This window comes from Phacochoerus africanus, chromosome 13, assembly GCF_016906955.1.
Source record: "Phacochoerus africanus isolate WHEZ1 chromosome 13, ROS_Pafr_v1, whole genome shotgun sequence".
Lineage (NCBI taxonomy): Eukaryota > Metazoa > Chordata > Mammalia > Artiodactyla > Suidae > Phacochoerus > Phacochoerus africanus.
The window spans coordinates 22,152,924-22,172,393 of NC_062556.1; the positions used below are offsets into that span (position 1 = coordinate 22,152,924).

The following is a 19,470-nucleotide window of genomic DNA, read 5'->3' on the forward strand; positions in this document are numbered from 1 at the left end:
GCTCACAGCAACACCGGTTCCTTAACACACTGAGCAAGGCCAGGGATGGAACCTGTGTCCTCATGGATGCTAGTTAGATTTGTTAACCACAGAGCCGCGACAGGAACGCCTTACTTCCGGAATTTTGAGCAAGGTTGTGATGATTTGAGGATTATTTTTGTGGTGTCAATGTGTAGAGCCCGTTGGAAGGGAAGGTTAAGACCAGAAGGACAGTGTGGGAAGCTGTCACAGTGATCTGAGTGAAAGGTCAAGGTTTCAAAGTTGGATCATGGCAATAAAAAAGGAACAAAAACTGCGAGGAAATGTATTTCACAAGATTCCATTTTCCTGGTGTAAAATTGATGCTGAAAGATCTATATTAGGGATTTTATGGTTTAAATTTATAATGTTTGAAATAGCTAAAAGGGATTTTACCAGGTTAGACTTGTCTATTCCTTTACTTAGACTCCTAAAGCGTCTGTGGATGTGTAATCCTACCAATATGTTTTAATTTGAAAAATATTGGGAGTTCCTGTCATGGCGCAGTGGTTAACGAACCCAGCTAACCATGAGGTTTCGGGTTCAATCCCTGGCCTTGCTCAGTGGGTTAAGGATCTGGCGTTGTCATGAGCTTTGGCGTAGGCTGGCGGCTATAGCTCCAGTGCGACCCCTAGCCTGGGAACCTCCATGTGCCGCTGGTGCGGCCCTCAAAAAGAAGAAAAGATGAAAAGACAAACAAACAAAAAATAAATAAAAATATTTATTTGATAAACTACTCTTAATCTTTGTTGATTTATTTAAAGTTCTTTGTGAAGGGGTAGTTTACCACTTTTTACTCAAGTATCTACGACATCCTATAGCAGACTTTTAAATAATTGTGTAGTTGCAAACATTTATGAATCTCTCTTTGTTTTTCAGTTAAACCTTCTTATTTTCCACGAAAACACGATGCAAAAGTCAATGACTCCAACTTCTCTCCCAGGAGAAAACAGAAAAAAAGGGTATTTTTAAGATGTTTCTGAATGTGACACTTAAGTCCCTATTTGGTTTTCATATCTTGTGTTTCTTACATAACTCTCTCAGTGTTTTGCATCTGCTATTGACAACAGAACCTTGCTGTAAAAGCATCTTTAAGGATCTTATCGATAAGTAAAGCAAAACCTTTTCTCAGAAATAAATGGAGAAATCGTAGAAAAAGAAAACATTGAATTCATTTCAATGTAGTATCAGGAGTAAATATAATTGGGAATTGTGATTGTAGATAAATGTAAAAGTTATTAAAGTTTATGTTAAAAATATATAAATCATACATAGTATTTTGTATATATACTACTATTGGATTAAGTTTTGTTTTGTTTTGTTTTAAATGAGAAATAACTCTTGGTTATGTTCGTCAACCAAGTCTTAAAATAGGCTTCCTTTATTCTGATGTATCTTACAATCTGGTCAACTTTAAAAGTGTATAAATAATGTCATTAGTTTATAATAAGTTGAGTAAGGTCTACAATGTGAAATTAGTGCCCTTCACTTTGGCATGAAAACTACGTAGCTCATATCGTGAAAGTGTAATATATTTATTAACATAATCTCAACATTAAACAATTGGAGACCATTTCCTATATGGTTTCTTGTGATATATTTTTGTAATATATTACAAAAATATTTTGTTTTATATTTCAATATAAAAAGAGCAAATTAGGAATAAAAAATAATTAATATTTACCTAAATGATTCTTTTCCCCTTCTGTACTTATTTTTTTTTTAGTGTTTTTTTTTTTTGTCTTTTTGCCATATCTAGGGCCGCTCCCTCGGCATATGGAGGTTCCCAGGCCAGGGGTTGAATCGGAGCTGTAGCCACCGGCCTACGCCAGAGCCACAGCAACGCGGGATCCGAGCCGCGTCTGCAACCTACACCACAGCTCACGGCAACGCCGGATCGTTAACCCACTGAGCAAGGGCAGGGACTGAACCCGCAACCTCATGGTTCCTAGTCGGATTCGTTAACCACTGTGCCACGACGGGAACTCCCCCTTCTGTACTTATTTTAAAAATATGTGATATACTTGTTCTTTCTCAAAGAAGAAATGCTGTTTTCTGAATATTCTTTTTTAAATCATTTTGACATATACCTACTAAGTCTTAATTAGATTACCAATTTGAAATCTACTCACTGTTGATATTATTTGCTCCACTCAGATTTTAAAATTTTTATCATGCCTGGATTTTCCTAATGTATTTGTTAAAAATAAAAGAAACAATCATCCCATCATTATAAGTATATTCAGGAGCTTTTCCCACTTGTAAGGGTTATGTGAAAAATCACTATGTACTACTAGTAGGATAGTTAATTGTTGATTAAAGATTTCTCACCAAAAAACTAATGCCTCTTCGTTTTTGTTTGCAGAAAAGGAAGGAACCAGTTTTTCACTATTTTTGTGATACCTGTGATCGTGGTTTTAAAAATCAAGAAAAGTATGATAAACATATGTCTGAACATACAAAAGTAGGTTTTCCTGGTTGTCCTGAAATTTATTTAGCAAAATGGGTATACTTGGTAGAAATTCTAGGCTTTTTTTCCTTTAAAGTTTATAGTTTTCATAGAATTGTTTACTGACTTGACAAATTGGTATGGTGACCTTGGGATTTGCAATTTTAGGGTTGGGGGGCCCACTGCTTCAGGAAGAGGTAAGATGGCACCAAAGGAGAAAGGAGGTCTGGCAGCTCTTTGTATGTTGTGCCTCCTCTGCTTTGTAAGAGGGCTGGGCTTCCTCTGCAGTTGCTTTATACACCTTATGGGTTCTTTCACTTTTAAGGCTGCCCTTGACCATTTAACCACACTGTGTAATTTTGCCATGGCTTTGCACTCCCTAAGGATGGGTCTTAACAAGTACTTATACTTTTTTTTCTTAAACCAGAATATTTGAGAAGTAAAAAAGTTAAAAAGCGAATTTTTAGTTTGGAAGGGTCCTCTTTCAGTTTATGAGTGTCCCTCAACTTTAGGAATTAAGAACTTTTTTATGATATTGCTGATGCCATGTGTTCATTAAGTGGAGGAGCAAATGATATGTATTACTGTACTGTAGACTTTGAGAATATCGTTCCTTTTTAAATGCAACTCTGTTTTGAAGTGAGTTTTGTTTTGCTGTTGACATAAGTATGCAATGATAACACCACATAGATAGTTTACTATGTAATATGACAAGAATATGTTTGTACCTGTAGTAGTATGGTAAATTTAATGTGGAGATATTGAATAGTCTTTTTAAAATTCTTACAGTGCCCTGAAGTAGATTGCTCTTTTAGTGCACATGAGAAGATTGTTCAGTTCCACTGGAGAAATGTAAGTTCTTATGTGGTTTTGATTTTTGGTTTTTGATACATGCTGTTCTTATTGCATGGATCTGTTATCTCCATGGTCGAAAATAAGTGATATTCACAGAGTACTTTGTATTTTGTAAGGCATTTCTAGATATGTTATTCACTTTTAACCTCAGAAACTACTGTGTAAAGTAGATAAATCTTGGCCCTGTTTAGCAGATTTATAAAATGATTTGCCTAGGGCTTCACAACTGATTCTTGCACTTGGGCTTCTTGACTCCAGATTTGGTGCTTGTTTTACTACACCATGCTGCTTCAAATTGTTTTGTGTATTCCCTGTTTCTGTAGCTAACTCCCTCAACTTTGGTTGGTAGGTCATTCATTTGGGTATTTAATATCAATTGAGAAATGAGTGACTTATTTTCTTTGTGACCAGAATTATGTTACTTCTTTTTTTCTTATCAATAGACTGACCTAAATACATGTGAAATTATTCTTTTTCCTTTTAAAGGAAAAGTCATAGTAAGGGTAGATAAAACCTGCTTGCTTTGTTTTAAAATTGTCTGCAGGAGTTCCCTGGTAGCACAGTAGGTTAAGGATTTGGCATTGTTACTGCTGTAGCTTGGGTTACTGCTGTGGCTCGGGTTTGATCCCTGGCCTGGGAACTTCCACATGCTGTGGGCATAGCCAAAACAATTGTCTCTGCTAGTAAATTTAATGCCAAGTGTCTGTTATCCCCCATAATACTTGAGATTTAGTCAAAATTGTACAATATGCTTCTTGATATTCAGCAGGCATTTTCCCCTTAGATGCATGCTCCTGGTGTGAAGAAAATCAAATTAGACACTCCAGAGGAGATTGCACGATGGAGGGAAGAAAGAAGGAAGTGAGTAAGGAGTTCAGAACTAGTGCAACAACTTTCTTTTTCTCTGGCAAGGCTGAGTACTTCAAAATAATGACCGTTCTCACCCTAATGAATAATTTGAAAAAAGAAATTTGGTCTTTTATAACATTGCAAATATTCACTTGAAAACGAGCAGTCTCATCAATTTTGTTGTTCTTCAGAATTGGTATATAATGACTTTTTTTTGTATTTTTTTTAGGGCTGCACTTGTGGCATATGGAAGTTCCCAGGCTAGGGGTAGAATCAGAGCTGTAGCCACCAGCCTGCACCACAGCCACAGCAATATCGGATCTGAGCCGCAGCTGCAACCTATACCACAGCTCACGGCAATGCCGGATCCTTAACCAACTAAGCAGGGCCAGGTATTGAACCTGTGTCTTCATGGTACTAGTTGGGTTCATTTCCACTGAGCCACAACGGGAACTCCCTGGTATATATAGTGACTTTGGGAATACTGTGGACTTGATGTATGATAAACACACAATTTTTACTATTTCAATTTTGACTCCATTGCCTTATAATGTTGGTACTAGGGAATAGGACTGTAAACTGTAGACCTAATAGAAACTCTCTGTAAATAACTGCTGTGATGGAGCTACTACGTGCCACCTCTGTGAGATGTTGAATGCTGAGCTGGGTGCTGTCTTAAAGAACATATATATATATATATATATATATATATATATTTTACATATATATTTATAAGTGTTATAATTATGTAATACTTTGCTATGCTTACTGTTTTGATTACTTTAAAAAAGTTGTTGAATGATTGCAATATGCTATGTTGAGGGAGTACGTTAGTGACAAGATACACGCGTGCCTGTCCTTAACCGTAAAAAGACCAGAAATGTTTTCTTGTAGTTAAAGGTGAAGAAATAATGAGCCTAACCATGTGACCTGTAGCCTTATACTTACTATGGGAGAAAGCTTAGTAGGTAACTAGCTAAAATCTATCAATGAAAAATCCCACAAGAACACTAATTTATTGCCTTCTCAGAAGGGACCGGGATACTCACCCGGAAGCAGAAGACCAAGTCACACTATTAGGATGGTCAGCTGCACTTTTAAGTCAGTAGCTCTTTTTCTGGAATTAAAAAATGAGGCAAGCCTGAGATAAAAAGAGTTATTCTCAAAGGTCAAGAAAGATGCTTAATACTTTTGACCAGCAGATTAAACTTGTACTTCATTCAGCGTAGTTACAGTTTTCCATTTAAATCCACTCCTTGTTTGTATATGCAGTGCTCTGCCAAATAGTATAGTGTTACGTGAAATAGTTTTTGCCCTTTAAAGCATTAGAGGTAATTCTGAGGAAAACCAGCATAAACATAAAGATTTAAAACCAACTGAGAACAAATAGAATTCTGTACATGTGTATATAAATATCAGTTATTAGTACTCTGTGCAGAGTTAGATGAGGGTGAAGGACAATCAGAGGAATTTAATTCTTAAGCACGTAAACCTGGGTCCAGCCAGTCAGCATGGACTAGGGATTTAACAGAATTTCAAGAGCTTCTCTGACTAACAACTGTAAGAATCTAAGCCACCAGGAGTAGGGTATACTGGAATGCCTTTTCCTCTTTATCTCCTGGCAGAATCTTATTATCTTGTAAGACCTGTCTTAAATGTCACCTTAGTCTTCATTTCCTCTGTCTCAGTGCCAGAGTGCCAGTCTGTGACAAGATAAGGAACTTGTACCGTAATGCAAATCTGTGCCTTACTTCCTTCATTGAGAAAGTCTTGATAAGAAGATGTCAGCTGAACGAAGTATTTTGGGAACATGGTTGACTTATACCCGGGCATAAGTATATGTGGTGGCTGCTAACCTATGGACCAGCCTACCTTAAAACGTTTTTGGCTACTTCCTTTGAGAATGTATAGCTTATTAATACAAACACAATAACATTTGTTGCCTTGTATTATAGGGGGCCCAAGTCTTAGACCTCTTTGATTCTGCTGCACTTTGCACAATGCCTGGGATTTAGTATGTGGAGAATAAACATTTGTTGACTGAATTACCATTAAATGGTGCAGTATGGGAAAAACCAGTCTTGGCGTTACAGATAGATAAGGTGGATAAGGAGCCTTAGCCAATTGCATGGTCAGACTTAGAAGTCAAAAGAGTTGGGGAGTTCCTGTCGTGGCGCAGTGGTTAACGAATCCGACTAGGAACCATGAGGTTGCGGGTTCGGTCCCTGCCCTTGCTCAGTGGGTTAAAGATCCGGCGTTGCCGTGAGCTGTGGTGTAGGTTGCAGACGCGGATCGGATCTCGCGTTGCTGTGGCTCTGGTGTAAGCTGTGGCTACGGCTCTGATTAGACCCCTAGCCTGGGAATCTCCATGTGCCGCGGAAGCGGCCCAAGAAATAAGGAAAAAAAAAAAAAGAGTTGGGATGATGACATGATTTGACGTAGGTGAAGAATTCAAAGCACTGCATATAAAGCTCCTTGCCTCCTCTATGTGGCTGCTTTACAGGTATAGTTTTTTTTCCTTATGACTTCCCCTCACTCTGGCTTTTTTGTTTTCTCTTTGTTGTGCTTATTTGTTTTTTTATCTGTTGGTTGTGTCTTTTTCTTATTATTTTGCACGGAGGAATAATCAAATAAGAGTTAGCTTGACTTCTTGCTGCTTATGTTTTTGAAGAGCTGATCGTGATGGTATTAAAGATTATATCCTGCTAGATGGGATGGAAGTGGCCTGACTGACTGCTAAGGCTTCCCTGACTTTGGGTCAGTTGGAAGTTGTTGCGGCTCAGTGGTGCTGGTCCCTGTTGTGTGTGTTTAATTCTCTTGAGAATGACAGTGGTTACTAGTCAGCAATGATTATAAAGGAAGTTAACTAAGTGTTGACTCTCCCAAGTTTTGAGTTCACTTAAGGCAGTAGCAAAGGTCTGAAATGAATTCCTGATTTGCCAGTTGGGTTCTTTTATCTCTAGGGGTTGGTCTAAATTAAATCATTATATAAAGCTCTGGGAAAATTGGAGCCACTATTAAATTAATGGTAGCCAACTTCCATGATTCTTTTCTGTGTCTGTAGCTGTTTTATTCTCCTGCAGTCTTCCACTCTAGCCTCCTTTCTCTGCATATAAGAGGAAGGGTCTCATCTAATCTGGAGGAGTGGGGTGTTCTTGGCAAAGGATGATTGAGCTGAACTTAGACCTAATTAGGAAGAAATAAGGGCAGACAGCCATTGTGCTCAGACAGATTGGCGTGAGTGTAGGAACTTGAGTAGAGGTAAGGGGTGATAGAAGCCTTTGAAAGATGTCAGCTGTGAGGCAGAGAGAGCTAGGTGGATATAGAACTTTTTGGGAGATAAAATTAGGCACTGTTGGGTGATTGGATAATCGTTAGGCTGAGGAGAAAAGAGGTTTTGAGGCTACGTCTAAGCTCTTGGTATGAGCTCCCCTGTGAAAGGCAGCCCTGGAAGGGACTGGGTTTGGAGGTGTTGATTTGGGCCATCGTTGGGTCCGAGAGATTCTGAGACATCTAATCGAAGATGTCATGTAGCAGTGAGACTCAGACCAGACTGGCTGGAGATAGATACTAAAATCATGAAGCCATGAATATAGTAGACATTCCCCATGGAGAGAGGGTAGAGTGGGAAGAGAAGAAAGCCTAACAAGGAGCAAACCAACAGGCCCACTGAGCAAGAGCCGGAGAAGTAGAAAGTCGCTAAGAATGTGACCTGTCGTGGGAGCCAGCAGAGGGAAGGGCTTCAAGAAGGAAGATGTGGTTATCAGTGCAAGTTGCCGTTGAGAGGTCAGATAAAACAAGAACAAAAAGTGACTGATTTTACCTGTATGACCCCTTGATGCAGATCCCAGATGACTGCTCCTTTGCCCTTCTCCTTTGAGTGTCCTGCCATCTGTCTCCATAGCTCTCTGCAGCTTTGACACCCTCCTCCATGGTTCTTAACAAGATGGATTGTGGTTGTGTTTGCCACCCCAGCCTTGGCATATCAGATGGTCCAACAAAAGTGTGTATGCTTTGAATTCTGCAGAATTTCTGAGACTCGACAGCTTATAATAAAGAGTTTATACAGGAGTTCCCACTGTCGCTCAGTGGGTTAAGTACCTGACTAGGATCCATGAGAATGTGGGTTCAGTCCCTTGCCTTGCTCAGTGGGTTCAGGATCTGACATTGCAGCGAGCTACATGTTGCTGTGGCTGTGCCTTAGGCTGGCACCTGCAGCTCTGATTCAACTCCTAGCCTAGGAACTTCCATATGCCACAAGTGTGGCCTTAAAAAAAAAAGTTCATCCAGCACCTTTTTATTTTCCAATTTCTAGTGTCCTTTACCTCCACGCGGTTTTATCCATTTATTTTCACAGCTGGACTAGTGGCGGCCTCTCACCCCTTGGCCCCTTTATCTTCTTTTTCTCTCATCCCGCTTCTGTCTTTGCTTCCCTGACAAGTTTAAATCAGTCCCACCACTCTCAGCATCTCGGCTCGCTCATTTCTTCACCCTTCATTGCACCTACCTGGTAAGACCTCAGCTCTGGCTCAGTTGCTGGGTGGTGATCAAGAAAATCACGCAGTTGAAGTGTGTGCCCTGCACGTGAATACTCAGCAGTGTTCACACACTTAAGGAATTGACTTGACCAGTGAGGTTAGGCAGTTCTTTCTCTTTGTGTTTGTTCTTTGTGTGTGTGTTTGTGTGTGCGCGCGTGCAAAATTAGATGTCACAGTGCATTCATTTCTTGTTACATAGGTGACTGTGTAAAATAAGCTTTAAAAATAAATTTGGGGAGTTCCTGTCGTGGCGCAGTGGTTAACGAATCTGACTAGGAACCATGAGGTTGCGGGTTCGGTCCCTGCCCTTGCTCAGTGGGTTGACGATCCGGCGTTGCCGTGAGCTGTGGTGTAGGTTGCAGACGCGGCTCGGATCCCGCGTTGCTATGGCTCTGGCGTAGGCCGGTGGCTGCAGCTCCGATTCAACCCTAGCCTGGGAACCTCCATATGCCGCGGGAGCGGCCCAAGAAATAGCAACAACAACAACAAAAAGACAAAAAAATAAAAAATAAATAAAATAAAAATAAAAAATAAATTTGGAAGTTCCCCGCAGCAATGCTGTAAGGTTAAGGATCCAGCATTGCCGCAGCCGTGGTGCAGGTTGAAAGTGCGTTGCAGGTTCAGTCCATGGCCCAGGAACTTCTACATGCCAAGGGTACAGTCAAAAAGAAAAAAAAAAAATTGTTTTAAATACAGAAAAATAAATTTGTTAAACCTATTTTATTTTAGCCAGCTAAAATGCCAGTGAAAAGAGAGTGCCTTAGAACTGGCAGTCAGGGTACTGTCATGTGGGCTTAACATATCTTTTCTGATTATTCCCACATTACTTACTCATAGGAGCTCTTTGTCCTAGCCAGAATTTTTTTTTTTTTTTTAATATTCCAGCAGGTTTTCTGAACTTTGAGCCTCAGTTTTGATCTTGTTACTGCTTCTAGAAAATCTTAACTTCTCTATCCTTGAAGTTCTGCTCACTGCTTTAGTCCAGGTGACATCTTGCCAGACTAAAGTTTTGGGAACATTTTCCCGTATCTGCCTAGAGGAATATCTTGTCCTTCTTTGAGTATGGTATCCCCTCTGCCTCTTTAGCATAGATGCCCCTTAATATGGTCCTATTGATGAGCATTTTTGCTCATGTGTCTTTTTTATAAAATAATTTACAAGCTTTAGAAATGCGCGAACCAGAGTTCCCATTGTGGTGCAGCAGAAACGAATCCAACAAGGAACCGTGAAGTTGCAGGTTCGATCCCTGGCCTCGCTCAGTGGGTTAAGGATCTGGTGTTGCCGTGAGCTGTGGTATAGGTCGCAGATGCAGCTCAGATCTGGCATTGCTATGGCTCTGGCGTAGGCCGGCATCTGTAGCTCCAATTAGACCCCCCAGCCTGGGAACCTCCATATGCCATGAGTGCAGCCCTCAAAAAGTCAAAAGACAAAAAAGAAAAAAAGAAATACGTGAACCATGGGTTATGTGACTGTTTATGTCCCATGATGCCATAAAAATAGGGGATGCTTACAAATGCAGATATGTAAATAGAGCTAGAAATATTTTTATTATAAATGTACTTCTGTTTTGTTACACACAAGTAAGTGGGTAAAGAAATCTTGCTGAGATTCATATTTGTATTTGTTTTAAATTATACCTTTGTCATTTTTCAAGAAATTGGGCAGAAATGTGCTAATCTGATGAGTGACCATAATTGGAATTTGGTTAATATAACTAATATACTCAAACTGCTGTGGTTTTGAACAATAAATTCTTACCACATAGGACACATCATCACCAAAACAAACCAAACTGATCTGTATTTGAATGCATTACTTTCTACAATAGGTATCTTCATATGAAGGTGAACTATGCCACCTTGTGGTTTTGTGCAACAAGTGCTTTTAAAGGAAAAAAAGTTCAACTGGCAAGAGAAAACTTGAGGAATATTAACATTTGAAGATACCAAGTAGCTTAGTAGCATGTGTTTCTATAAAGTCCGGGGTAGAAGACTAGTTTTGGTTTTCTGATGTTATGGAGAAATCTCAGCCACCTTTAAATTTATGTTGATGTATCTTTGAATAACTTCCTGACAAGAGTTTAGCTTGAAATTCCAGGTAAGCATTCAGTATTTGAAAAGGCAAAGATTATATTATTTGTGGCCAGGGTCACTGAAAACAGACAGGAGTAGACTCTTGCCTTTGAGACCTTCACTGTAATGGGAGATGTAGAGAAAATAGCTGTGAGGTGGCCATGAGACCACAGGCAGCTGAAGTGTTAATTTTCGCAGTGTCTGGTCAGGGGATAAGGGGTATCTTTGGAAGCAGAGCAGTCAGTTCATTTTGTAAGACTTCTTGTAAGAGGGCTAGTACCAGCCCTACCCACCCCACCCACAATTTATTTTAAGGGTTAAATTATACATACAGTAAAATGTATTTTTTAATGAGTAGTTCTGATAAATATACATAATTGTGTTTAATTTAAAAATTTAAGACTTTCCACTGATAACCTGCAAAAACAAAAACCAAAGCCAGAAAAGCCACTCCCCCTCAAAAAATCAAAAACCCAGCCGAAAAACTCAAAAGTGATTCTTTTTTTTTTAATGGCTGTGCCCGTGGCGTGTGGAAGTTCCCTGGCCAGGGACTGAATCCAAGCTGCAACTGCAGGCCTATACCACAGCCACATCAATACCAGGTCCAAGCCACATCTGCGACCTAACCCACTGAGCAAGGCCAGGGATCAAAACTGCATCCTCATGGACACTATGTCCAACTCTTAACCCACTGAGCCACATCGGGAACTCCCAAAAGTGACTCCCTCCCCCCAAAGTGATTCTTAATTCCTGTCTTATTAGGTATAAATGCTGTATGATTTGGCCTGAGGGAAAGTGGGTGGGAGAGGTTTGTTTCCAAAACCTCAGTTTTAGAGATATTGAAACATACTTCACAGCAGATAGGGAGTCCACTAGGTGGAGTAGTTTTGTGAACTTACTTCAGTAGTTACTGTGGCTCTGAGGAAACCCTGTATAAGTGTGTCCCTGTTTCTTTCAGAATTCCAACAGAGGGGTATACTCCTAAAGAATGCTACATGTTTTTGAGGTTCAAAAAGACTTTGAAATAAAAACGCAGTGCTATAGCCTGTGTTGAAACAGTTGTGGTTCGGTGAGAGTAAAGAAGGTTTGGGTTTTTCTAGAGAATAGACTTAGGGGAAAAGCCAATGAATGGGTGGTGATTTGAGGATAAGGAAAGAGGAAGACGTAGCCAGGAAGGAAATGTGCTAAGATAGTGGTTGGTTCCGTGTGGCCTGGTTATTGACTCTGGGACTTAAGGCTTGTCCCTGGAGGCTTAAAGCCTAGGCAAGGGGACGGCAAAGAGGATATGAGAAATGAAAGAGAAGAGAGAAAGAAAAATAGCATATGGTTTCAGGGCCAATCTCTTTTGGGGTGCTGGAGAAAGATGGAAGTAGAGAGAAAAGCAATTTTAGGAGGTAAAAATAGAGAAACCAACTGTGAAAGTACCACTTTATAGCTTCCTAACCTCCGTTCTCTATCAGGAGATAGTGAGCTAAGTTTTACTGGTGTGTAGTTGTGCAGTATAAGACAATTGGTGATTTTTTTTCAACAGTTTGCTTTGGATTTATCTACTTTAGAAACCTGACCTGGGCCCTTTATCAAAGATCCAGACTTTTCCTTATTCTTGAAGGGGCTTCCTGGTTATTGTTGTATGTGTGTCTAAGTTGGGTTTCCCTTTGGGGGGGAGTAATTTGCTTTCTAGCAGCCTTGTGTACTCTGGTTTTTGTCTCTAGGTTCTGTATAAATAAGAATGGTATGTATGCCTTTTGGAAGATTTTATTAATTTAAGCACTGAAAAATAGAATCTTTTTTTTTTTCTTTTTATGGCCTTACCCACAGCATATGGAAGTTTCTGGGCTAGGAGTCAAATCAGAGCTGCAGCCTCCCGCCTACACCACAGCCACAGCAATGTGGGATCCTAGCTGCATCTGCGACCAGTGCTGCAGCTTAGAGCAATGCTGGATCCTTAACCCATTGAGTGAGGCCAGGGATTGAACCTGCCTCCTTATGGATAGATACAATGTCAGGTTCTTAATCCATTGAGTCACAATGGGAACTCTGTAAAATAGAATCTTATAACTTTGGCAGGGATATAAAGATCCCTTAGCTTTAGGAAAGTGATACCTATAATCAGCCAGAAGGAAAAAGTGAGCTGCTTTGGAGACTTCCATCAAAGGAGTTCTCACAATATCCTGATGTCTCGTTTAAGGAATTCTTTCTCACATCTCACCTAAAATCCACTTGCTATGACAGACGTTTCTATTCCTTACCATTGAGAAGCAGTTACAGAGCGTGTGCTTGTTTATAGATGAGACAGTGAAGGACCAAGTGTTTCATGTTTAGCATATGGCCCAACATATTAAGGGCTGGCCTGCAATACTCAGAAGAAAAAATGTTCAAGAAACACAAGTAGTAAGAATAAGTGAATTTCAGAGAGGTGAAGGGTGTTGAGTAGCTGTGAGTTACACGTCTAGACACTGTGGGGCCTGTGAAAGTCATCACCTTTTTTCTCATCATTTCCACTTCTGTCTTCAGATTGCCAACAGCTGGCTGCCATCTTCTCCATCAGATCGTTTATTGTCACTTCTCTTCCTCTTTTAAAGGTTGCAAATAGTTCCAGATCCTTTCATCTTTCCTCAGAGGTTTTATTTTTCATCCTGTTAATCATCTTTGAGTCTCTTCTGAACCCCTTCCAAGTTTTATTTTCCCTCAACATTCTTTTTCAGTTTAGCAGTACAAAACTGGACGTGGTGCCCTGAGAGTTTCTGATCACTTTTGAGTATCATGAGGGGATGATTTCACACTCATACCTGTGCCAGACTCCATCTCATATAACCTAGATTATGTTTCCTTTCCAAAAGCGTAGTCATGTGGTGCTGACTGGCTGTCAGATTTTTATCTCCTGTGACCTTGATCTTTTCGTCTTATGTTTATTTATAGCTTGTACATTAATCATCTTTTATTTATGGAGTTTATTTTTCTTGGCTGGATAAATGGCTTTGCACTGTTCTCATTGAAATTCATTGCCTTTTTTTCTGATTACTTCACCTCTTACTCAATGTCATTTCCATTCTTATCTTCCAGTATGTCCATGGGCTTCATGTTGTCTGTGCTATCCAAATCAGTGAGGCAGATGTTAAAAAAAAGACGAGGGTGGAAACAGTGTCCTCGAAACAATGGCAGGACATGATTTGTTGATGTTTCTCAAACTTTCCTCTGGTGAGCAGCCAGGCTGAGTGGTAGAGAGCTGTGTTCCCCCCGCCCCCATGCCTTTTATGCTTGTAGGATCTGATGCTCTCACCACCGAAGTTTGGTGTCTCCATCTCCACACACCTGTGCGAAGGAACAAAGAAAGCTTTGTCAGAGCAATTCATCTTGCACATTGCTGTCAGATTTAATCTTACCCACTGCCTCGTTCATATCTCTCCCTGTTGATAACTTTCAGTGGCTCCCCATTGCCGCCGAATTATATATAAGCTTTCTGGTTTGGCATTCAAGGCACATTTTGGCCCCAGCCTCCCTTGCTGATCTGATTGCCTATAACTATATGTCTCTTACAAAACGAACCATTTGCCATTCCTTGGATATCTCACGCTTTCTGAGGCCTTGGTTTGTCTACATGCTGTTTGCTTTGCCTGGAACACCCTGAAACTTTTCCATCTTATTTCTGTCTGTTAAGACCATTTAAGGCCAGCGCTTTTCATGTTCCTTTGTGGCTATATCCATCTAGATAGGATCTTTCCTTCCCACCCTCCCATCTTTCTACTCCTTGGGTTGCTTATTATATTTTGCCCTTTATTACAGCTGTTCTTCAGAAATAACTGTCCTTCTTTTTATGCTTCTTGCTAGACTGTACCGTTTTTGAGGACTGTTTCTTCCTTAGTAACTCTGGATGTACCTACTAGTATGTATTTGCATAAGTAAATGTATAAAAATACATTTTCTTATAATATTTATGGGTATGTGCCAAATAAATGAACTACACCACTTGATATGACATTTGATTTGAATTCTGCTGTAAGCTCCTTACCTGGTAACAGACTGGTAGCAAAGTTAGTGGACTGGCAGCTGCTCTATGCTTTGAGTAGCATCATTGTAGCCTGCTTTTTCACCCTTAAAAAGGGATGAATTAAAAGTTCATAGAAAGAATTAAAAGTTTTTATCAATTTATTGTATTAGTCATCAGGTAAACAAAAATGGTTAAAGCAGTAACTGCTTGATTGCATAATTACAGCTGGCCTCTAAAAGCCCTTTTAAAATGCACTTCTTTTTGTTGTTTAGAAACTACCCAACTCTGGCTAATATCGAAAGGAAGAAAAAGTTAAAACTTGAAAAGGAAAAGAGTGGAGCAGTGTTGACAACAACACAGTATGGGTAAGTTCCTTAAAATTGCTTGCGGCCTTCATGCTTGCTTTATTTTATTTATTTATTTATTTATTTTCATCTTTTGAGGGCTGTGCCTGCGGCATATGGAGGTTCCCAGGCTAGGGGTCTAATCGGAGCTGCAGCAGTCAGCCTACACCACAGCCACAGCAACACTGGATCCTTAACCCACTGAGCAAGGCCAGGGATCGAACCTGCAACCTCATGGTTCCTAATCAGATTCATTTCCACTACGCCACGACAGGAACTCTCTTCATACTTATTTTAAATGAATATATGTACTCAAAAATAGTAATAAAGAGCATATACCAAAATCATAAAACCTCTATACTTCCAATTCTAGAATATTTGCTTTTCTAAGTTTCTTACTTAAATTTTTTGAAAATTGTATTTTAAATTTTAAAATAAGCAATTCCCTGTATTCATGGGTTTTCAAAAAGATTTAGAGTAACAAATCTTTTCTGTCTTTATCTCCTAGCTAAATAGTTCTTCTCCCCAGAGGCAACCCATTTTACTCTTCTAGAGATATTTCATTTGTATACAGCATATAAATAATAGTGTATTTTTTCACCAATCTTTTATTAATAAAAAGTTATCATTGTTGCTCTGTATATCCTTTTTTTTTTTTAAGGCAAGAAGTAGATTTATTAAGATAGGACGCTTGTGAGAGGTGCAAGTGGGCAGGCATGGATGCTCTGCCTGTATATACATTTTACACATGTGCAGTTATTTCTGAGGATGGAGTCCTAGGATTGGATTTGCTGAGTCAAAGACATATGTGTATTTGTAATACCAATAGCTAATTGCTAAATACCTATTATAGGAGCTATCCTAGTTTACTCTCCCACCAGAATATATGAGACACCCCATTTTCCCTCATCCCTCACCTTCAAAGAAATTTTTCCATTGTATTTTTTTTTGTTTTTTTGTTTTTGTTCTGTTTTGTTTTGTTTTTTTTGCCATTTCTTGGGCCGCTCCTGTGGTATATGGAGGTTCCCGGGCTAGGGGTCGAATCGGAGCTGTAGCTGCCAGCCTACGCCAGAGCCACAGCAACGTGGGATCCAAGCCGCGTCTGCGACCTACACCACAGCTCATGGCAACGCCGGAACCTTGACCCACTGAGCAAGGGCAGGGATCGAACCTGCAACCTCATGGTTCCTAGTCGGATTCGTTAACCACTGCGCCACGACGGGAACTCCTCCATTGTATTTTGTATTGAAGTGTACAACTCGATGAATTTATACACACTCACATAACTACATACCCAGGTAATCTAGCTAATCTCACTTCCACGTAGATTAATCACATCTTCACATCTCAACACTTTCTCTCTTAGGCCTCCCTAGTTCAGTGCCTCCCCGTAAAGATAAACTCTTTTCTTAGTTCCATCATCATAGATTTATTTTAACATTCTTAGAACCTTGTATAAGTGTCTTCTTTGGTTTATAATTTCTGTGGCTCAAAATTATAAGATTCATCCATATTGTTGCTATATAGAACTCAGTTGTGAAAATATATTCATGTTACTATTGGACATTTGGGTTGTTCCCAGTTTGGGCTATTACGAATAAAACTGCTGTGAACATTCTTTTAAGTGCCTTTTGTGGACATAGGTACTTGTTTACACACACACCAGGTCATACTATATGTTTAGGTACAATAGATACAGCCAAACGGTTTTCTAAAATGGTTGTACTAATTTATACTCCTTTTGACTCCATCTAATTGCTTTGTGTCCTGGTCAGTGCATGCTATTTTATACCTTTCCTCATGTTATATACCATATTGGTCATGACTAATGATATTGAACATCTTTTTTTTTTTTGGCCATGCCCATAGCATGAGGAAGTTCCCAGGCCAGGGATTGAACCTGAGCCATAGCCGTGACAACTCCTTAACCACTAGGACACCAGGGAACTCCAGTGTTGGACATCTTTTTATATGCTTGTCATTTTGATATTCACTTATGAAGTGCCAGTTCAAGTCTTTGACCAGTTTTTAATTGGGTTTCTTTTCTTGATTTGTAGCACTTATTTACATAGATACAAATCCTTTTTTGCATAAAGTATAGGTAGTACAGATATAGTCTTGCAATTTGTGACTTACATTTTTACTCTTTTTTTCCCATACAATAGTGTTAATTGCTCAGATATCTGGGGTCAGTTGGGGGTTATATGCTGATCTTGACAAGGCTTAGTCACATTTGAGGGTTGGTTAGCTGGTGGTTGGTGTGCCTCTATAGTTAACCTTTCTGGTATTCTTCATCGCTCTTTCCATCTGGTACCATTTTCCTTTTGCCTAAAAGACTTCCTTTAACGTTTCTTGTAGTGAGGGTCTGTCTGAGATGACTTCTTTCAGCTTTGTGTCTGAAAAGGTCTAGATATTTTACCTTCCTTTTGAAAGACAATTCTGCTAGATACTCAATTCTAGGTTCACAGTTCTAAAAAAATTTATAGTACTTTAAAGATACTGCCCCATTGTCTTCTCATTTGCATTGTTTCCACTGAGAAATCTGCTGTCATTGTTACCTCATTCCTCTATACAAAATGCCTTTTATGTCTGGTTGCTTTTAAGATTTTATCATTGGCTTAGAGCAATTTGATTATTATGTGCTTTAGTATTTTTTACCTTTTATTATTGTCCATTGAGAACCTTTTTTAAATTGTCTTTTTTTTTTCCTGACACTTAGTTTACATCAGTATATGTTTACATAACTATTTGTTTTCCTCCTAAGAGTATTTACTGCAGTGGTTGTGAAGGCACTTAATTTGAGCTAGCTATGAAATTATGCTTGGTCTGTATATAATCTTGACATTTATCCTCCTATAACTTGAAGAGAATAGTACCTGTCTACTTTATTTCAAGGATTTGTCATGAAGATCTAACAAGAAGCAAGGTAACATATTTGTAAACACTTCAGTAACTTTAAGTCTCCTTAAAACTAAGTAAACAAGAGTTAACACTCTTTGTAAAGTCTAAGGAACACTTTAATAAATAATAGGAATGAAGGAATGCTGCCAACTAAATTCACCTGTTATTCCTTGTACAACATCACCCAATTTCAGAGGGATTAAAACATAGGAGGAAATATGAGTCTTGGAATTGATAAAGTATGATATCTTGTGGTGTGATATCCTTTTAAAATTCTTCCATAAAGTTTTTTGTCTTTGGAAGCCATTGAATTTCTTTTATTCTGGTCTCTTTAATGTACTAGGCTGTAAATGATTGATTTGATAGCCAAGTTTCTTTTGCATTGAGTAGTCTTTTTCAGATTTTTCTTGAAACGTCAGTACTTTCTATATTAAGAATTGCATTTTTCTTATTACTCTAGCAAGATGAAGGGTATGGCCAGACATTCACAGATGGCAAAGATCAGAAGTCCTGGCAAACATCACAGATGGAAAAATGGCCATCCTGACCAGAGAGCAGCCATTGGGTCAGGCAATCACTTGTGTGATTCAAAGCCCGAAGGTCCACCTGAGGCAAATTCAGACCCTCTCGGTGTTTTGGTAAACAGTGATTCTGGTAAGCTAAACAGGAAAACAGTATGTATTAAGTGTATAGACAGTGATGCTGAAGTTTGTTCTTCACATCCTTGTTTGTGGAAGGTTTAATGGCAAATATGTAAAAAGATAGAATGATGCTTTTGTTTTTTAATCAGAATGTCTTCTCAAAAACCTTATTTTAAGAATTTTGTTTTCAGAGTTCCAGTTGTGGCTCAGCAGGTTAAGAACCCAATTAGTATCCATGAAGATGCAGGTTCGATCCCTGGCCTTGCTCAGTGGGTTAAGAATCCAGCATTGCTGTGAGCTGTGGTGTAGATCACAAATGCAGCTTGGATCCTGCATTGCTTTGGCTGTGTGTAGGCTGGTCGCTGCGGCTCCAGTTCAGCCTCTAGCCTGGGAACTTCCCTATGCCCCAGGTGGAGGCCTAAAAAGTAAACATTTTTTTAAGAAAAGAATTTTTTTTTTTCTGGAGTTCCCACTGTGGTGCAATGGGTTAATGATTCAGTGTTGCTGCAGTGGCTCGGGTTGCTGCTGAGGCCTGGGTTTAGTTTCTGGCCTGGTAAAATGGGTTAAGGATCTGGCATTGCCGCAGCTGTGGCTCGGATTCTATCCCTAGTCCAGGAACTTCCATATGCTGCAGGTGTGGCAAAAAAAAAAAATTTTCTGAATCTTGAATGAATGCATTGAGGCAGGCAGAATATGGGAGAATGATTATATTTATTGGATAATTTCCATAATATCATATAATCCTGGAAATTTTCTTAAGATTGCTTTGAGTATATTGATGCTGTGGATTCAAATTTACACAATTATGTGAATTT

General features: G+C 39.3%; 1 protein-coding gene across 2 annotated transcripts in view; it reads left to right on the forward strand.

Annotated features, from left to right (window-relative positions):
- NUFIP1 (nuclear FMR1 interacting protein 1) overlaps positions 1-19,470 on the forward strand; it is a 42,810-nt gene that overhangs the window by 2,136 nt on the left and 21,204 nt on the right. For both annotated transcript variants that reach the window (XM_047755736.1, XM_047755735.1), the window contains exons 2-7: positions 898-980; positions 2,384-2,482; positions 3,257-3,319; positions 4,107-4,183; positions 15,042-15,134; positions 18,475-18,668. In XM_047755736.1, coding sequence (XP_047611692.1) covers positions 898-980; positions 2,384-2,482; positions 3,257-3,319; positions 4,107-4,183; positions 15,042-15,134; positions 18,475-18,668 — 609 coding nt within the window. The remainder of the gene's footprint in view (positions 1-897; positions 981-2,383; positions 2,483-3,256; positions 3,320-4,106; positions 4,184-15,041; positions 15,135-18,474; positions 18,669-19,470) is intronic.